Source organism: Aphis gossypii, chromosome 1 (assembly GCF_020184175.1).
Source record: "Aphis gossypii isolate Hap1 chromosome 1, ASM2018417v2, whole genome shotgun sequence".
Lineage (NCBI taxonomy): Eukaryota > Metazoa > Arthropoda > Insecta > Hemiptera > Aphididae > Aphis > Aphis gossypii.
Window position 1 is genome coordinate 34,491,996 of NC_065530.1, and position 23,341 is coordinate 34,515,336.

At 27.0% G+C, this 23,341-nt stretch overlaps 1 protein-coding gene across 6 annotated transcripts in view; it reads left to right on the forward strand.

Annotated features, from left to right (window-relative positions):
* LOC114125176 (5-hydroxytryptamine receptor 1-like) overlaps positions 1-23,341 on the forward strand; it is a 203,722-nt gene that overhangs the window by 137,254 nt on the left and 43,127 nt on the right. For 5 of the 6 annotated variants that reach the window (XM_050207070.1, XM_050207065.1, XM_050207083.1 and 2 more), the window contains 2 exons: positions 3,942-4,429; positions 6,701-7,213. In XM_050207070.1, coding sequence (XP_050063027.1) covers positions 4,088-4,429; positions 6,701-7,213 — 855 coding nt within the window. In that variant the 5' untranslated portion in view covers positions 3,942-4,087. Of the gene's footprint in view, positions 1-3,863; positions 3,886-3,941; positions 4,430-6,700; positions 7,214-23,341 lie in introns of those variants that run through there. The other variant, XM_050207087.1, reaches the window with a different exon arrangement.

The following is a 23,341-nucleotide window of genomic DNA, read 5'->3' on the forward strand; positions in this document are numbered from 1 at the left end:
AAATAAATTATACATATTTTATATTTTAGTAATATAGTTAATAATTATTATACAACTGACATAACATACTGTGCATTTTAATAGATATTTAAATAATAGCAATTGACAATTCAAATGTATTTATCTAATCATGCTTTAAAAATATAAATAATAAATAAAAAACAATTTATCATCATAATTTTGTTGTAGACTCTTTGTTAAGAAAAAATATTATAATGATAAAGTTTATGATTAAATATCTCTTTAAAATATAGTTTAATATGGTTTTTCCATAAATAAAATTATTGAAAACATTTTCATGATCATTTATAGCAATTTATATTTCAATATATACATTTTTAGATAGATAACATCGCGGTATATTTTTGAAAAATAAAAGATTATTTTATTTTTTGTGTTTAATTTACGAGCTAATAATTTGTAGTATTGTTTTAAAATTATCTATTTATCTAATATCAGTTTAATTTGATAATAAATTATTATCTAAAATACTGCGTTAAAATGTTCTAAAAATATTTTTACTGAAAAGTAAAAGATAAAATGCCTTAGTCGTATTTGTATTCTTTGAATAATATCTAATATAAAACATCTAAAATATTCTTTAAAAATAAAAACAAGTTTCACTATACTTTATTTTTTATCGTTATATTGTTGAACTGTTTGTAACTTATGGTTCTTTATTCCCCAAAAAATGAGATAATGTTATACATATCATCTAATAGTCAGCCAAAATAAATAAAATGAAAGAATATAAATAAAAATACATACAATTCTTTGAAATTAAATAAATTAAAAATAAAACGAACTTATTAATATTAACGTTAACTACTTTTGAAGAATGTGTAGTTAATTTTTTACTAGTATAATAAATTATAAATAAAGTTTTTATGATTACTGTTAAATTTTTGTCAGATTTTGTATTCAATGAGTCTATTCCTTATATTAACTAAATTATATTCTTATATGTATATTATAAATTCACATTTGGTCATAACTTTGATTATCAAGTAACAGAAAAAATGATCATAAAAAGGGTTGTCTGTTAAATATTTTATCAGAAAAATTATATTATTTACTATAGGATAGATAACTAAGATGACATTTAGTAAATAACAAACTATTTAAAAAACAAAGTTAATCATGGAATTTAAATATTTAATAGCAATACTGTTTGTATTCGGATAAACTAAATAAACAATATACATTCATAAAACACTTATTTTGATCGTAAATTACCAATTTTTATATTATAGTTTTTGAATGCTTTTCTGTATAAGTAATAAATATTAATAATGTGCTTCTGGTGTATAATGACTTTTCTTGGCTTATGTCATCAGTATAAATCGTTTTCTGTTTAATATTTTTGTTGTGGTACATTTCACATTATCTTAGAACTTCGACTTGGTGAGGTCATAATGTTACGAAATTACATTATTTCTAACATGAAAGCAATTGTTCGGATTTCTTTTGAAACTACGGGCGTAGAAGTTTTTGGTACGCGAAATCACTATAGTATCATTGATTTTAAAATTGTAATTAACCCAAATATTTTGTTTTTTGTTAACGTATTTAGAGATTGATTTATTAATTATATGTTGTATTGTATAATGTACGACATATATAAATGCTTTAGAAGATTTTTTTTTTTTATCGAAGTGCATACCATGTTTTCAAACTCGTTAATCCATATTATAAAATTTATGAGTTCTTAAATTTTTGATTCAGTATTTAAAGTTATTATAGATATTCATCATCCATGACATAAATTATGGCATTTTAAAATAATAGATAGACTCTTTTAATGTTTTTTTTTTTTAAATTTACATAACCTCTAATTTGGCGTCAACTCAAATTTTATCTTTGAAAGGAGCATAATTTATTTTGAATACGTTCATATCATTCAATATTCAGATTATTCATACTAGGTGATTAATAAGATTTACTTTTTTATGTTCTTTATTTTTTATAAAACATCATGACGTTATTTGTAAGCATAAAATACTTTTAAAATATGCCTTTCTTTGTAAAAAAATTATAGTTTCATAAACGATCTAAACGGTATTCAATAAATGTATACAGGACTTTAGAGTGTTTTACAGATTGTGTTATTTGTAGATTAGTTTAATTTAATTACTATACATCTTATTTTACCTATAAAATAATAATATTGTGAGTTTTATACCTTATATTATACTGTAAGTGCATACAAAAGAAGTTAATTTTACATTGATAATATAATTGATCATAATACACACATTAAACATTTTAAACAATTGTAACTATATACTTAACATGGTAAAAATTCTCATAAAATTACTCTCAAGTCTTTGTAAAAATAAAACGTATATAACACATTTAACTTTAGTTACATAATAAATTATATAAAAAAATATATATATATATTTATAAATAAATTTAAAGGATGTCACTAAAATGGCATATGAAGCTTTTAACCATGACAAGACAAATACTCGTACTTGCTATGACAGTGTGTAATTGAGTTGTATTTCTTTACACGTTTTACGTACAGTTTACTACCTACTCGAAGGCTTATCTCTAACTGTCAACAAGATGTCATTGATAGTGTGTAGTTGTATAATAAAAAAAAACAACCAACTGCTAAACGTTTTCACACAAAACGTTATATGTATTTAAAGTAGTATCACTTCTTATATTAAAGATCATAATGTCTTATATTTATTATTTATATTTAAATATTGTTTTATTATTATTTTAAATAAACAATAATAATAATGCACTTCATAATATGTACTTATACTTGGAAAATTAATAAATTATATGAATAATAGGCCGACACACACACACATACACGAAAACTTGAAGAAGAGGTAAACTAATTAGTAGTATATATGAATTTTAAGTTATTAATCAAAAAAATTACTAACAACCTACTGTAAAAAATAATAAACATTAATTTATTCCAATTAACTAAGAGAAGAGATTAATTTTGATCTAAAATTAATTTTAATTAACTCATTTTTATCAAAGTCACTCTTCATTATTTATTTCTTAGTCTACATATAAAAATCTGTTTTGATAAAGTATCTTAGTTAACCAATTCAATTGACTTAAGTGACAGAGGGTTAACGTGGTTTTTCGTAATATAAAATAAACATACACACACAAACAATAATGTTTTTTTTTTTTTTATATAGACTTTATATTAAATTTAGGAAGTTGTAGGTAAACACTAACTAAACCCACAACTAACATAGGTACAATAAATAGATGAACACTTCAGCCAAGCTTTTACAAGCTTTTTCACGTTTTTTTTTTTAGTAAAACAATGTCGATTAGTGTATCATTTTGTCATATTTTATAAAGTAATGTATAGATTTTTCAATATTTCAATAAAAGAAAAAAAGAAAGTAGTTTTTCTATATTGCGACTGTAATATATTATAATGTATTTTATCTGCACTTATATTTCTAATATTATCGTCTCTTACGGACGAAAACTTATAACTGAGTATACGTTATGAAACGTTATTTTTTTATTCAATTGATCTGCGATAAACATCTGTAAAATTTTTTAGATTTAAATAGTCTGTGTAACTAGATTTTCGAGCTATCTAAGTAGATTATTCACTGCACTGTTGAAGTATTTAAATCCGTGAAAATTCACCATGCAGGGGAAATTCTGTTGATCTACATTTACACTGATGCAACGATATTATTTTAGTAAATGATGATTTCAATCGTATTATTACTCATAACTCGCATGCCGTTTTCAGTGATCTGTTATTTGTCATATTTGGCGTCGGAAAGATTGCCACTCATGGGCCTTCTCTGTCTGATCAAAACCAAAGAAAATGGCTACCTTATAGTTGAACCTTTTTCATATTTTCTTCTAGCGACTTTAACCGTAAATCGAAAATCTCATACCTACTATAACTATATTTACGCGTTCGTTGATTTCAGGTCGGGCAACATAATATATAACGATCGTCTCATCCGATCATGCTTCCGGCGTGACGGGCCGCCGATGCGGCGATGACGGCGACCTCCAGCGTGACCTGAGTGGCCGGCCGGTTATGCTCGGGTCGGCGTACCCGGATGTCGTTTAAATGGACGGCGTCAACGTCACGGCCGCAGTGTACGAGCACAGCAACGAGACAGCAGTGGTTAGGAACGCGACCACCGCCGCCGGGCCGCCGTCAACGTACACGGCGCTGGAAGCGTTCACCATCGGTTCCGTGTTGTTCCTGGTCATCGTGGTCACCATCGTCGGCAACGTGCTCGTCTGCATAGCCGTGTGCCTGGTCCGCAAGCTCCGGCGCCCTTGCAACTATCTGCTCGTGTCGCTGGCCGTGTCCGACCTGTGCGTGGCCCTGCTCGTCATGCCCATGGCCCTGCTCTACCTGGTCCTGGGCAAATGGCCGTTCGGCACGTTCATGTGCGACCTATGGGTACGTGTAACGCAGACGACGACGGTGAGCAGAGTGATATCGCTCCCGTCCGTCGGCGTGGGCTGGGGGCCTGGCTGATGTACCGCCGTCATACGCGCGAAGTGTATAATGATATTAGAAATCAATATTTTCCCGTAAACTCTGTTCGTAATTATTAGTACTCGGACGGTAGTTTCGATGGATTGTACACTTGCTCAAACTGTCTGCACCCGTTAGAATAGGTAGTGGTTTGTGATATTATAAATCGTGAGTACATAAAAACGAATGTGTATCGGACAGCAGTTACCTATCACTAAACGTGGTATCGTTTAATCGTTCAATTTATTTGTTTTTGAAGAAAACTATACGCGTTTTACTTTAAAAAAAAAAAAAAAATCGATAAAATGTATTTTCAGTTTCTTACTTTTTGGAGCAGAGGATTTTGATGAATAACAATCGATTAATATGTAAAACATATAATAATATAGTTGTAAAGTTTAAAGTTGGATGTATCCAAGAAAAATACCGTTTTCTGACAGTTTTATTACATTCACGAGCGTTTGGTAATAAAAAATAAAAAACTAACCAATTATTTATTGAGGAGAAGGTAAACGCTAAGTATAAACTGGTTGGCAATTATGTGAACAGTAGGTACTTACAACATAGTACATTCACAATGGAAATATAATGATATGCCTTACTCGCTGCGATGCTATTTAACTTTGGAATTAAACAGTAATAAAAATAAACATTTGTCATTTTAATAGTATGTTATTTACGTTTAATACTCGCATATTCTTTACATTTGAATAAAAGAAAAACACATTTTTTATTAGATACAATTCCAAAACTTATTTCAATAAATCACTTGTTTATCGATTTATATTATGCATACAGTTCTGTGACACACACGTTTCAAAAAAATATATAACGAGGAATACAATGGAAAAAGTAAAATTATATCCGACATTTTAGTATTATAAATTAACAATGGAATCTTTTTAACTCTGAATTACAGCAGTTACTGTTAAAGTGTGTATTTTATTTTTATTTTTATTATAGTTTTCTAAAAAAAAATATATATAAAATCAACCAAATGTAACAATCCTAAAATCCTAAAAATAGATATATTTTTTCAATTTTAAATTTTAAAACTAATTAAATCTCGGTTAACATCATAATCGCATTATATCCATCGCTGTGATTCCTTTCTGGAAATTCTACAAATAATACAAGCTATTGTTTTCTCGACATAAAATCCAATTAAAGTAATATGACTGTTTAATAACACCTGTTTTAAACAAATCATATTTAATTTGTAATAAACGTCTAAAATTACAAATAATCATATGCACGGCACTTGAAAAATTAAATTAAACAACACCTAAAGACCTAAAAATATATAATATAATTAATTGTTTTAGATAATTATTTTTATAAAAAAAACTTAAATATTGATTCTAAATCGTTATCAGAATTCTAGTTCCACTCATCTAAACTTTAAATACTTGCACAGTTATAACTAGTTAGTTACACGATCTACACATGGACTTAATGTAACATAGTACTCCAAAAAATATTCAGCTAAAAATATATACAATTTAAAACACGTATTGTCATACAAAAAAAAAAACATAATAATAAACTAAAATAATGATACAAATATTAATTGTTTAATTGTTTTCCGAGATTTTGATTTGTAAAGACACGGAATTATAAAATATGCTCTCTAAGGTTATACCTTTTCAAAATCACAAGTGTAGACGTTGAAACGGATCGTTCCGTCAACACTGTCCGTTTGGTGCAAAACATACAAAATCTCTGTGTACAATAATAACAGTATCGTCGTCATAATATAGGCTCACGAACAACATCGTGATAATATAATATACATCGTGCCACCCTCCGTTCGTGCAATGAATCCGTCGTCGGTCGGTCAACGTCTCTCACCCGCGGTACCGCCGCGGATCTCTTGTCGTTTCTAACACCACTATCGCTCGACTCACTCGATGGTCGTCCGACCGATTTGGTATATTCGTGCAATTCGTGTCGATTTCTAAGCGCTCAATCTAGAACAAATTTCCCTGGTAATTTTTACATCCCCTGGGTTAAGCCTGTACTGGGATACAGACGTTCGGCCGACGGGACGTTAAAAATTACCGAGGAAAACGGACAAAACTCCCAGGACACCGAGGTCGGACGACCCCGAACAAACGACAAATTAAATACATTTTTAAATACGACCGCTCACCGTAATAATAATATTAATGACGACAACGTGTGGTCCCGCAGGTGTCGTTCGACGTGCTGTCGTGCACCGCGTCCATACTGAACCTGTGCATGATCAGCGTGGACCGGTACTACGCCATCACCAAGCCTCTGGAGTACGGCGTGAAGCGGACGCCCCGCCGGATGTTGGTTTGCGTGTCGCTGGTGTGGCTGGGCGCGGCGTGTATTAGCCTGCCGCCGGTGCTCATACTGGGCAACGAGCACTCGACGGTGGACGGTGTACCGCACTGCACCGTGTGCCAGAACTTCGGTTACCAGATTTACGCGACGCTGGGATCGTTCTACATACCGCTGACCGTCATGATCACCGTGTACTACAAGATCTTCCAGGCCGCCCGCAAGATCGTGCTGGAGGAACGGCGGGCGCAGAGCCACCTGGAGAACAGCCACTGTTACCTGGAGATCAGCGTCAAGAACGGCGTCGGCCCGGTCGAGTCGAAAATCGCCGCCGCCGCGCCGCCGGAACGCGGCCAACACGATCACCGGGCCAGCAGCAGCGCCAGCACCGTCACCACCGTGAGTATTTATACATATATATATATATAACCTAACTGACCTAACGTAGTTATTATACCTACACTGCGGTTCACCGTTTATCGTATCGATACCTACCTACAAACGTGGTTGTTGTGGTCGCACCGCGCACGGTATCGTGGGCGTCCGACTCGAGAGTCCTTCCGCGAAAAGGATATTTCAAAAACGTCCGTTTCACTTTTCCATCTCGTCCGTTAACGCCACCGACGTCATTCTGAACGATATTATTATTGTATTTTCTACAACAATATGTGTTTGTCACGCGGTTCACACGTCGTTTTGTACACACATTATCCTCTTTATCCTGTATCCTATAACCGTTGTCCGTCTCATCTGTAACAGAAAGGTTACACGCGCGTTTTCATCGCGATGTCATATCGCTTAACGTTGAAGTTAGATTTTTTCGTACGTGTTTTCGTGCGTTTCCCTTACATTTTATTGATTCAAATTTTCAATGGTTTTATCGTAAAAACATGCGTCGAAGAATCGTATACGCGTTTTCAAGTCGTTTAGGACTTTAAAATATTATAAAACGAAAATAACAATAACAACAAAAAAAACTATTAAGATTTTATGTTTCTCGACCATAAGACTTTGTTTTGTTCGATGTACCACTTCTGCCTATCCCCTTTCATCAGTCGACTTTAAGAGCTTGTAGCGATGGGTAGAGAAAATCGTTTTATAACGCTCTCCATATAAACTTCAAACTAATTACTACATATTCCTTACAGTTCTCGAGTCGTAGAAAAATCCTTGTACGACTTAACTAATAACTATATATAGCTAAAATACAGACTTTGATTTTAAATAAAAACTTCAACGTCTACAACATTAAACCTACTACTATTATACTATACACTTTATATTGCACACATGTAAACGTTCAATCGTTAAGATATTTAATAGTTTGTTTTCGATGGAAATTTTACATTTACTACTTTACCGTGTACAGTATTGTACTTTTTCTAACTAGTAAAAATCTATAAAAATGAAAATAACCATTGAGTATAATACCCCTCTAATGGATGTTAAGTTAAATTATATTTTAATTCAATGACAAGCCATTGCGTTCAAAAATCGGTTCTTGTGGACATCATTTATTTCCTACAGGAACAAAAAAAAATTATAATTTAAGTATATATATGGTAAAATATTCCAACTTTTTAGTTTTCTACGATAAAAATGTATTATTATTTAAAAGTACGTTGTTTATTATTATTAACATTATTTAGTTCATTAAACATTTATTTTAAGCATTATAATAACATTTCCACAGCAATCTGTGCAAATCTTCTTTATTTTCAGTTGTTATGTTAAACGTATTATCGAAAAACTATAGCATAAATCACTGGTCGTATATTTATACTTAAACTAATATTGAATTACATTATTTATTTAAAATTATTTAAGTTTCAATAATGGACACAGAAAATTACTAAATACTATAATGAAAATAATTAAAACCTATTACTAATTTTATTACTATATAATTGCACCTCAGCTATGTAATATAACTTGACTATGATATAACTATTTTATTATAAAAGTTCTTATAGTCTATTATCTTATTTTTATCTTTTTAGAGAATCAATTTTCATTAGATTGTTGGTATTTACAATTCAATCGCAATAACATATTTAAAAACTTTCAACTGTGCTATCCATGGTATAATTTATTTTCCTAAATACTATAAGTATATATTTTTATTTTTTTTTTCACAAATTTGTAATAAAAGTAAAATATGTATTTATACTGTGTTCATACACATTATTATCACAGATGACTGCAAGTCAAAATAATCTTCGTTATACGGGAAACACGGGAAACATTCAGGTATTTTCCGCTGAGGCAACTTTGAATGTATTATAATATAAACGACGTTTTTCAATCGTGTGTTTACACAACAAGAATATTTTCTCGGCATTTCCGAGATGTAAACACAAATAAATACATATTTTTTTGTCCTCTTTCAAACGACAAACATATAGGTGACAGCGGTGGTGTCCTTTGTAAACTAACTGCACGAGTGTTCTCTAGCGAATAAAACATAAAAAATATTATTAGAGTTGATATATTTTTTCTTCTTATTCCCATTATCCTCAACTGCAGTTTTTCGCCATACTTTACACATACACACAATATTCTCAAGCTCGCATGCACACACACCAATATATAAATATTTTATACTTGAAAATAACGTAATACCATCAAGCTCTACCATTTCTCCCGTGGACGTTGTAACGTATCGACCAGCAGATGCGGTTACAATGAATAAAAAAAAAATGGGAAAACCAAAACGATTCAATGTCCTCTTCCTTACAACTATCATTGTGTTCGAAAAAAATTTTGATTCTTTCGATCGGAACGACAAATTACTGTGCACTGCATACGTATTGGTACCTATATTGGTGTTGAAATCCGTAAGAGAATACGAATATTGTTTTTTTGTCCAATATTTATTTTGTATTTTATTTGGCTATCGATTTGGACAGACGCATCGGCGAGCAAAGTATGTGTACGCGTAGGTCGTCGTGACGTCGTTGTTGTGGTCGTGGTTGCCGTTGCGGTTGTGGTTGTTATTGTTGTTGCACGCGAAGAGCCTCAATGAATACAGCTATTGACAGCCCTTAAAATTGATGAATGTTTCTTATGGCAGAAATCCCTCACCCCCGACCGACCAATCCTCAGTTCCACGCACCACCCGTAAACGCATTTTTTCCACCTTACCGCTGTTAAAACATCGGCGTGTACGACGTCGGCATAAAAGTGCTCCAAACCACAATATGGTTTTCGTGAGCCAAATAAGCTGCCCCCGACTTCCACCTTCGATAGTCAGCACTCAGTTTTGCGGGTTTAAAAATTAAACTCGCTGTAGGTACGTTTTCAGTTTACTTTCACCGAACAATTTCTCACATTCGTCCTTAATGCCATTACGTTATTTTTGCCATGAACTGAAATGCTAAAATGTATTAGTTCGATATACGCAATCAATCGAAGTTCAACACTCACGTTTGTGTAATACATTTTTCTATTCGAATGATAATTTATTATACTACGCATGCCACACGAGATTTATAATATTATTCCCCTCGAAACCAAATGCAAGATGAACAAGTATCCATTAACGTATGATAATATAATATAATAGTTAACTCGTCAAATTATTCATGGAATCTATATTACAAATCTATAATATACTAAAACTCATACATCAAAATGATTAATAATAAATTACTTGACATGCAACAAAAACTTAAATTATATTATAATCTTGAAGGGTGTTAATTGTTTACCACAGCTCCAATTATAATAATTCATATTTATATCAATGTTTTATGAAAAATCACATTTTATCTTAGTGAACACTTATAACTTGGTTAATATTGCTTGATTTTTATATTGTTATAACTATTCGTATTATTTTTTTTTCTTTTACTTGAATTTAACGGTAAATACGTTTTTAACATTATTAATGTCACTGTGTCTGTAATACCTATTAAACTGATTTATTTTATTTAAGTTTTAAATATATATATATACATAATTAAATAAACTAAAGACAATTAAAAATGTAGAATTTACTCACAAACTACGAAACACTAATCAGAGTTAGTAACTAAATAATTTTCAAATAATACATTGATTGTCAAATGATTTTAAATTTAAAATGTTTCATAAGCCATACATTCTAGTACTATAAGAAAAATAAACAGTATATAGTTCATATATTTTGGAATTTCATACAATAAAACAATAATTGTATTAATTGTTCAAACAGATTGAATTTTTTTTTTTTTGTTAATTCAATTAATAGATTTTATGTGTTTTATCTTCGATAGTTTTATCTACTTTTTCAAATCACATCATAAATTCATCGATATTTTCCAAAAAACACATAGGTAAATAACAATAATTAATTATTTTTCGATCAAATACAGTTACACATGTACACACTTATCATTTGAACTAGAAAAATGTTTACTTATACAAGAATATTTTATACAAAAACACATATTATATACATCACAAATCGTTATATTAAAAACAGAATAATTTAAAAAATAATTACGTTCAAATAATTATCATTTTGTTGTTATAATCGTTGAAAAATAATAGCTCAATTAAGTCAAAATGTAATACGATAAATAATTAAAGATGTTGTGTGTATCGTTGTCGTAAGTATCATCAGCATAAGTCATAAAAATACAATTTTTATCGATGAGTTTTGCGCATGGTAATGTGTTTAAAAATGTCTATTTTATCCTTTCTTACATTTTATAAAAATCTGTCTGTATACATATATATATATACGTATACAGACAGATAGATTTTTATAGGGTATTTATAATATATATATGAGTATGTGTGTGTGTGTGTATTTGCGTTTTGTATGTTTATCCCACACGGCCAACGATTACATTTTATGACGGATATTTATCGGTGCCGAGGAGCACAATAATAGCAATATTATTATGATTATAACAACGATGGCGGATGGCGATGGAAATGAAATGGCGTTGGTCTATTTTATTGTCAGTGACGGTGGCGTCTGATAAATACAGACCATTTGACTCGTCCCGAAATAGGAAATTTTATTTACCTGAGCGTAAAATGGCCATTTCGTCAGATTTCCAACCCTTAGGTTCCCATTCTCCATTTTTGGCATAAAACGTTATTACTATATGCGAAAATAACTTGTGTGCCCTCCCGTGGTGGTAAAATAACGACGTATAGCTACTATAGTTATTGCCTTTGTGCCAGGCGTACGCACTCAAAAATAAAAACGTTTTTACAATCTTTTGATTTTTTACCCTTACTGAACTTGACAGTACACTTTCTGGTTTATGCTGACACTCCTTAGTAAGAATACATTCATGGAAATTTAAAAATTACTCACTAGCATGTCTTATATATTTTTTTTTTTTTTTTTACAAAACTTTAAGTTACATCTTTACTGGCCGGAGAAAATTCATTGCAATGATGTAGTATGTATACTCTAAACCCACTCTACGATACCGGGAATATGCTTTTAAAGTGTTCTTTTAATTTTATATGTGTATCTACAACTCATTAGTTACCCACAAATCATAATGACGGGATACAAAAACATACACATCGATCACAATCAAGTCTTATATGAGTCTAACCTATATTATCATTATGTCATCATGTTATTTGAAACATATATTTTTACTTTTAAAAATTTATTTTGTGTCATTGGATATGAAATGGTATGATCGTTGAATAACAGGCTTGTCCAACCCGTGATCCGCTTGACGAATTCAGCTAGTGAAAATATTTCAAAGAGATCCTAAAAATATCATACAATTAAAAACGTGTACAGGTAGTATAATTAAATAAATAAAAAAATATATATAGTTTTAAAAAAAATGTTATTTTAATAAACTTTTAAGAGTCATAAAATATCTTAAAATAAATTTGAATTTGTATATTAAAAACAATAATATTTTAGATATTAGAATATTTAATAGAGATAAATTAATTTGAAATTTGTATACATGCGAACCTGTAGTATCTATAATAATCAAATAAAACTATAAATTTGCATGGAAATATCCAGTATTTCAAAATCTTAGAATAATTTAATGATTCATAGTACTCAAAGTCAAATGAATGTCATAAACTCGATAAGTGAATAAAGATAATATTATATTTTTAGTATTTATCAAAATGAACAAGAAAAAAAAACATGAAATGTATACGGCCCGCAGTATAAATATAAATTTCGAATGTGGTCCGCAAGTTGAAAAAGGTTTGGCACATCTGTTGTAGATCATGGGTAGGACAGGTCTGTCGCGTATCATACAATTTGGTTTGCAATAGTTCCCACTCTTGTCGCTGTGTGTAATAATGATGGAAGATGCATTTTCAGATTTTACTTACATATAATAAAAATCTTGTGTATAATAAATGATGGTTCTAAAATAAATTGTATTACAAAATATATTTTTACCTATTATGATTTTAATTAATTAAGTTTAGAATTATATAATTTAAGAATAATGATTAATGACTATAAATATTCAACAGAACTTATATCTATTATCACCTATAAATTATAATAGTTATTATATTATATTAAGATATGGAGTTTCAATATTATATTGAAAACGTATATATATATATGTATGTAATATGTATAAAGTATAATATATTATAAATAAATAAATTTCAAGTAGTTGATTGATGGTAAATATAAAACCTACGTTGGATGATAAATATTTCCATAAACCAATATAATGAAAATTCCAAGGAGTATAATACACAAATACGATAAAAGTACCTAACCTTTAAATACATAGGTATTATTTAGAGAATCAAGATAACGTAAACCTAACATTTCACACTTATATTATCCATTCACTTATTTTCGTCTACAACCTAAATGTTATGGGTTTTATTATTTATATTTTCAGATAAATAATTAGGATATCGTTATCAATTGTTTTATAACAAACATATAGGCTAATACTTTTGCAATGAGAAATCCAAAATAATATTATGTATATTACAACTTGACAATAAATAAAATATAATATGTGAATTTTGAGACTATTTATTTTAAGTAAGTGTCGTAAAAATTAGTAATTTTAATTGATTATATTTTGAAGCAACTTTTAATAAAAGTATTTATACAAAAAACATGTTATTTATTGTGTACGTACTACGTATATTCAATAAGTATTCAGAAAAAAAAATATAATCGTAATTAATTCGTCATATAAAATAAAATATTTTATAAACGCATTATTATTAAATTAATAAAAACAATTATATAACTTAGAACAATTAAAAATATAAATTCCTTTTGAAATAATTATTAGAATAATATTCTTATAGCAAGTATACTGTTTAAAGATATTATTTTACCAACAATATTTTAAACCATTCGTGGAATAAATTTAAATATTATAAAGAAATGAATCTGTATCTAATTAAACTATCATCGGTCTTTGACAATGCATTATGTACTTTTTCCTACAGGGTCCAAGTTCCGATAAGTTCTGTTCAAAAGCCCAATTGAACATCACTGAAAACAAAAACAATACTGTCTACCTAACCATTTAGTAGAAATTGAAAAAGCTTTTAAAATGTTAAATAACGAAGTTTTCAGTGCGCTTTATAGATTGCAATAAATATAAGATGTTATGCTGTTGTAAAAATAATAAAACCTCTCAAGATTCCGTCAATAATTTTTGAAATATTCTTCAAAAAATATTTTACATCTCACGTGTGCCAATAGGCCACATTTATTACAAAAATATTGAATAAAATAGATTGTTATCAATTTAATATTTATATTATATATTTATAACAGTAGGTTATATATTTTTTATTAGTATTTTTAATTTTTATAGATAAACTATTTAATATGAAGGATGGCATACGAAATAATATGATAGAACTAAGATGGTTTCAACCTGATTATTACTTATAGTTTACACATTTTTTTAAAAATACCTTATGAAGAGTTATCTGATTATTAAAACTATAACTATAAGTGGTTTGAAAATAGATTTTTATTTATTGTAGTCAATTTGATTGATTAAACAACAAACTCAAATCTGTTATGTGAATTTTTATAATTTCGATAGGTGAATTGGGTCATTGTAATTATTATAAAATATCTAAAATAATATGATTTTATAAAATACAAATATTATATACCCACCTAAATAATATATGCTGTTACGAAAATAGTCCATGCAATACAAAATATCATCATTACAGAGAGCTAAAAATAAAGTAAGTGGCTTTAAAAAATACATTTTTTAATTACATACAATAATATATTTAAATTTAAAAAAAAAATTTAAGCCCTTTGAACATTAAAATATCAAAAAGTTAGATATATCCTTTCGGTTTTGTTCATTTATGATATTATTTATTTTATTTATTTACAAACAATAATAGATATAGATAACTTAATAAAATAAGATGTAATTTGTATTTCTTTGAAAATTAATATTATACATTTCTTTTCAAGTTTCATATCTTATATAAGGTTACTTTTATAAACAATAATTATTGATGAATAGCTAAATTATGAATCACGCATACACAAGTCCAATTTATTACTCGTATATTTTAAATTAAGAAAATAAAACTAGCACATTAAATTGCATATAAAAACTAGTTATTAAATAATAAAACCAAAATACCTGATTTCAAAATAATAATAATAATATTCAACTCCTTGGTGTCAAATTAAATTTAAAAGAATAGTAAATAATAATTTTAAAATAAATTGGCTTATACATTGAATATGTAATAAAATTTGTTTTTGGGATTTATTTATAACACAATTTTTTTTTTTTTAATGTACCTTACATTAATGCTAGTAAAATATATTCGTATACTTTTATTGCCTTTCCTTGTTTTCTATAAGTTTCGGTAATTTAAAGTAATATCAATATATTTCATTTCAATACAGTGATAGGAGATGTTATCTAATTTAATTAGACTATATTATTATGAAATATAGTTTTATTATTTATTTTAATGGCTGTATATATACCTCGAACTATAATAAAAGTAGGTTATTTAATCAAGTTGATTGCAATTTTCAACTCGCGTATTTAAATATATTATTATGCGATAAGTTGTATTAATATACTGAAGTATACCAAAGTATACATAATATATCATGGTATTAATAAGTCTTAAATGTAAAAATATAAAGATTAATTAGATATTGTGGTACCCATGGGCGCCTATAAGTAACATTTTAGGGTAGGTCAAAATAAAAAAATAAATTATCAAATGTAAGATAATAAAGATAATAATAATATTATAGTAATATTTATTGAGCTACAAGTTCATAGTATTTTTTGTCAGGGGTGGGTCGAGTGCCCTATCTTGTTCTCCCCAATGGGCACCCATGGTGGTACCTAATGAAACTTTCTCTATCTAATTAATTCACAAATTAGGTTCGTATAAACTTCAAATTAGTTTATTTTGAATTCAAATTAATCAAGAATAGCTTACGTCTGGATTTAGAACCACACGTTACCTGGAATGCCATGAACAACACTGCCGATTTTGTTATATGTATTAATGAATTTAGTGTTTAAACCATAAACCTATAAATTATAATATAAGACCAACAATTCATTTTAAATTATGATGTATACATTTTTGATTTGTTCTCAATTAAAGGCAAATGTGTAATAATGTTTTCCAAATAAAATAAAAAAAAAAAATGTTACAGTAGAAAAATATTTTATTTTTATAAAGTATTAGGTGTACATTTAATTATAATTTATAGATTCCGTAAACTAGTCAGAAAATGTATGAATTAACGTTACAGTGTACACAGTTTAGATATTAGATCTAGTCTAATCCTTTTATGATTGATTTAAATTTATTTAAAGCTTAAATGAATGGATGTATTGCAAGATTAACAAGAGTCATTACATTTAAACTAATTCAAACATTTGACATGCCGACTACTGATATTTTATTTTATTTAAATTTTGATTAGAATTTCAATTAAAAATTTAAAAGACTATTGAAATTAAAATACTTTTTTATGTTTAACTAATAACTCCGAATAATAAATCGTTATAGTTAGAAAAATAACACTATTATCATACATACAGATAATGAAATGTATTGAGCAAATATTCATAAAAAATATTACGTAATTGTAATTTAATAATATATTATTATTAATTGATTATTTTAATGAGCAATTTATGCGGTTATAAATAATGTAATATTTAATGTACACATTTTTGTATTAATCATTTTTTAAATCTTATAAAGTTCAACTTGTTTTTAAATTATATTATTATTATTGTACTTAAATTTTGATAAATCAAAATCACAAATTAATTTAATCAGTATTCAATTTATAGGTACCTACTGTATACCCATGTAAGCAAATGATGTGTATATGAATTTATGATATGTTATATATTATAAGGTATATAATAGGGTGTTCCTAATTAGTATTACGAACATGATGGAGATTAAATACACACCCACGGTTAATATCTAATCCCTTCCCACAATTTTTGCAACAAAATATTTGGAACATGCAATTTAATTATAAATATATATTTACCTACATTGTAGAAACATCACATCTATAATATCTGTACACGCATAACACATATTTGATATTATTATCATATTCAGTATAAAGTATACGTTGACCATAAACAATCAGATTAAGAGCGCTTTGATTTATGTTTCTAGTATAAATATTAATGGAATTATCCAATTTGGTAACGAATATATATAATGTAACAGGAACCGAGTAGAATGGTATATTTTGCGGATTAAGTTAGGATATATCACACTGACATCACTATAAGAATATATATTTAAATAATTATTAATGGTTTTGCTGTTCATAGTGGTTATTTTATTGTGTAAAACATTTATTTAATACACAAATCACACTCTTAATGTTAAAAATAAATAAATTAGAGTGGAGATGTATACAATTTACCGAAAAAAATTATATTTAAAATTCACTGTTTTTTTTTTTTTTTTTAATTTTCAATGTTATAAATTTTAATAATAGTAAACATAAGTAAATAACAGCAGAGGTGGTCTAATATGATTAAATCACTCTATATTCATATTGGATATAGTGTATAGGTAATTAAATTAAACTTAAATAATAATCAAAACAGCGAAGATATACTAAAACAACTATTATAACAATTAATAACATTGGATCTACATTAATTTTTCATTTTACTCCCTTTATATACAACAAACAAAGGTTAATTAAGAATAATCGATATTTTCAATAGGAACAAATCAATTACGTCTGTGAGCTTCCGTCTTGTATGTTGGTCGGGGCGTCATGAATCGTTTTTACAAAAATTGCTCAATGGAGTATAAAGTCGGATGAAATTCCAAAAGCTTTTGACGACCGATGATTAATTGATTGACATGGAGGGTAGACCACAACGGGATAAATAATAATACTATTTTGTTCCGGTATAGATATTTATATTTTATAACAGTATAGTGTATACACGATACCATATCCTATATTATATGTGCATATACATATACACACATACGCATAAGTCTTATACGAATATTTAATAATTTTCTACGCCATTTTATTACTTACATTTTTTTTATACAGTCGAATTCTACTCTTTTACCCTTTAATATATACTACATATTGCGTTATAATTTATCGTTAAAAGTCAAAATATTTTAGCGTAGTTTAATATTACATATTTTACATTACTACAATACAACTTGTTTATCGTGTATACGTCATAGGTAGACCAATTATTGAACATTTCAATTTTAAGTTATTTTACATAAATTATAAAAAAAAAAATCATGATTATTACCTTTTAAGTAATATTATATTTTAAGTTGAAAGTTTTGCAACGAGTCTTCTATTCTTGCTGTGCCAATTTCCGTTAGTCACGAATTTCATTGTTACTATTATTATGATTTACGAATAACATTATTTTTTTAAAACAAATAATGCTTTTTAGAATATTTTTTTAGTGGTATCGATGTACATGCATTATAATATCTTTGGAAATTAATTAATACAATGTTGAATGAAGTATTATTTTACATGTTATATCTATTATATACTATTTTATACTGTTACAAAGAACTTTTAAGTTATGATTAGTATCATGCAATATTTTGAATGTTTTGAATATTATGATTAGACAATGAAATTATTATGAGAGACCAATAATAAATAGTAAGTAATATTCCACGAAATAGGTATATACAAATTTTATATTTAACTACTAACATGAACTATTATAGTCGATTAAATATTTACTCAAACTAAAATTCAATTTTCTCACGCAGTCATGCATCCGAATGCTATTTGAAATTTTAATGATTAAATATGGAAACGCAGTAGACTTTTTCAACTAAAATAATAACTTGAATGAAATAAAAATGTTTAAAATAACAATTCATTTTTATTTTATTCAACGCAAGTTCTTTGTTTTAATTTATATTTAAAGTCACTTATGTATTTAGAGACAGGCACGTAGTCAGGATTTTATTTTATTTGCTTTTTTTTAAGAGGGGGAGAGTCTAATTAATTTTGAATACAATATTTATTTTTACGTGACTGATATTAAACATTTTGTTTTTAATAACTATAATACAATGTAATCTCATTATTTTTAACTAATGTCTATTGTACAGGGATTATGATATACATTTCTCATACAACTGATTAATGGCTATAAAATAATATTAATTTTCTGTTTTTTTACCATTGTATCCAATACTTTATTTATAGAGGAATTATAGACACTTCCCCATGTACTGACAGAAGGACATGTTCAGTTAAAGATCTATTACCAGTTTTATGTAGGAAGTAACATTTTTAAGTGTTTGAATGTTGAAAAAGAACAATCTACTAATGTTGTGTAGAAACTGGTAAAGTTGCCAAAATTTTCATTAGGAAATTTATGTTTTGCTAAAAAATTTCATCATATGCATCCAAAATATTCGTAATTTAGGAGATTTTTTTTCTACATTTACGCATTTTTCACACTATAACAACAATTTAAGCATAACATAAACGATAATATAACGATCTCCATAAAATATGTTTACATTTCTTTAAGTTATGACTAATTTTCACTTAGAGTAAATTTTGATAATATATTTACAATAAACGATAAAAAAATATTGTTTTTATTGAAATTGAGACTGTCTATTGATGGTACAAATATAAATATTCTATACCTTATCTTGGCTAGAGAAAAAGACAATTTAAACTAAATAATTAACATACCATATTTTTTTGTTACATTTTTATCTTTAAATATAATATTATTATATATATTCTATACAGTATACATCGTAATAATACAAAGTAGTATACAATTTTTATTTTATTTTTATGATGTAAACAAGATTATGATATTTTTATTTATAGAGGGTAGAGTACTAGAGTTTTCTTTTTTTCATGAATTTATTCAAATTCTTGGGATTTTCTTTTTTTTTTTTGCCACTATTAAGGTGTGTTTTGTGGAGATACTTATTAATATTTTTTAAATGAACACGTCGTACCTACTGTAAATTATTTAGCATATAACTTATTTTTCAAATGTTGAAGAATCAACATAAAAAATTCTTACATGCATTTAATATTGTAATTTAATTTATAATAACTTTGTGTAATAATATTATAACAGGTATAGTAATAGTTAAAAAATCCAATATGACAACTTTTATTTTATATTTTTGTAAAACCAGTTTTAAAAATTAGGGACTACCATCTTTATTATAAATATTTTAATATTTAAAGTAATTTACTCGTTCAAATGTTTGATTAGATATTTAAATCGACATTTTCAAAATAAATGTATCCAATAAATAATAATATAGAGTAAAATAGGGGGGAATTCTTATTTGAGAATTTTGTATTCTCACAGAACCTTGTTTAAGTACCATAGCTCATAGTATATAAAGCATTTTAAGTGATTGAAAATGTGATATTTAAAATATATAATATGTTCCGAAAATCAGTATTTGAATAAATTCATTATTAAAGACAAAATGGAGATGGTCATATTTGGTGAACCATCTCGTATATATTTTTTCACTCATTTGATCATTGCTGTCATTTTCTTTTTTCATATTGTCGTCATATTGATTTCTTCTTGGTGACATATGGAAGAGTAATATACACGTTTATTGTACTGAAGTCTGTAATATTATGTATCATATTTTTTATGCTACACCTCACGTATGTAGATTAATTTATCCATAAGAAGGAAGCGTAAAGTTTCATAAAATCGTCGACGTTAATATTTTATGATCGTCTGAAATTTTTCCTGACCCCGTCGTTTGGTGTAGTAATTATTAAAATGTAACGCATATATTCAGTATCTTAATGAAACAATACTTAGATACCCTTTTTTATAGTAAAAAGGAATAAACATAAAAATCGTATTGAGAAGCTGTTATATGGTATGTATTATTATTTACACCGCTAGTACCAGTAGTAACTATGGACAATTAAAATTAACTATGTCTGTTCAAGACTTAACTACGAAGAAAAACTTTAACACATTTGTTTTTATTTGTACATTAATAAACATAGTGTTCAAACGTTAGCACATGCCTGCATGAAATATTTATACATTTTTTCTATGACAAATATAACATATAATATTGATATAAATATATAAGTACTCATATCCGTATAACAATATGACAATTGTTTTGTGTAAAAATATATTTTAAAAGATTTTTTATTGCTTAAATTAATTGCGATAAATTTATACTAAGTTTTTGGCGTTATCTCATAAATCATTTTAATTTTATTTTGAATTTACATTAGGTATAAGTACAGTTAATAATTTCTATTATTATTATAATTTTCATTATTGTTATTTATTGAATTTACTTTTATCAGTTTTCATCAATACCATATCATTTGAGAGATGTAAGCTGTGGCTAGCGCATAAAATCTATTTAAATATAATTCATTAATGTATAAATATGATATCAATATTACGAGTATAATATGTCAACAAAAATACATTTTCAATGTTTTATAGATCTATTAAATAAATCGATTCTACTGAGTTCCCTAGTGATGTTAACAAGATAAGTCACTTAACGCGTTTCTAATTATAGGCTTGTGTTTGAGCAGCCAAGCCTATATCACTTCAAAGCTTGACAAATACACTACTTGCTTACGAGTACGTTTTCGTTGGTCTTAAGTTCTACAAATCTGAATTTCCTAAATATACAAAAATAAATGATTCAATATTATTTTAGATTCTGAGTAGAGCGAGTTTTGCAATTATGTGTTTGTTTATTTATATACCATATTTGTTATGTCTGTCATTATAGTTCAAATGCCGAATTGAAAATCCTTATAAATATAAAATTTTATCTAGATGGTAATTTGGAGGTTTAAAAAAATGTCCATATTATTTTATTATTAGTAAAAACTAAAAAAAAATATCAGTTGGAAAACAGAAATATTTATATATATTTTTTTTATCATAATTCTTAAATAAATAATCATAGAGACTTTAAAACAACATCGAATAACATTTCTTTGACTTTATATTACTCTCAAATACGCCAACTAAGCAAATTGAAACAATTTTAAATTTATTTTAATATATTATATTAGTTATTTTCTATTTAAAAAGCTTGCAAATAAAAGACAAGCATCACATTATGTACAAAGTACATAGTTACAATTAAAATTAATTTTTTTGAACTAGTTGTTTGTTCTTTACACCACTGTATAATATTTTACAGTAAAGTCAGTAATTAATTATAGTTATATAAGTTACACACTTGTATACAAGGGTTTTGAAAAATATTAGTTAAGTCTACCGAACTAAGAAAATACTAGTATTATATAAAATATATAAGTATTATAAACAACATAAAATATTTTATTCAACAAATTCATATGATTAAATACTTAATTATAATACTTTGTTCTGAATTTTTTTTAACAATTTACAATGGTTGTAAAATTGAATATTAATTATAAATAATAGTACGTCATAATTAAAGTAATAGCCAATTATATTTCTCACGAACAAAATATTTCAATTTTAAAATACGTTCGTATTTTCGTTTAAAATTGTAATACAATCTTCCCCGTAATTTAAAATGTATTAAATGATTTTATTAAGGTAAATAATATACTAAAACTCAATTTACATCAATATTATTAATTTAATCTAATAAAACACAATATTATGAACTATTTTGTTATTGCTTAATTGCTTTATCATTACCATACATGTACATCTTGTGATATTATTTTATACCTATTTATGTTTTACCATTTATGAGTAGAACTGTAAAAGGATTGAAACATTTGGAAAATACAAACTAATTTTACTTCAAACGAGATAAATGATATAAAACAAATGATTAATAGATTTATATATTATACTGTAAAATGCGTATTATAATAGTTAAAAAAAAAAAAATTATATCCTTATCAGTTATTACAGACTACTGAATACAAAAACCATACATTTAGTTTTAAGTATAGGACCAATAACCACTCATCATAAAATAGAAACAAAGTGTACGTCAACATTTTGTGCAAATTAGTTATTAAATGAAAAATAATGA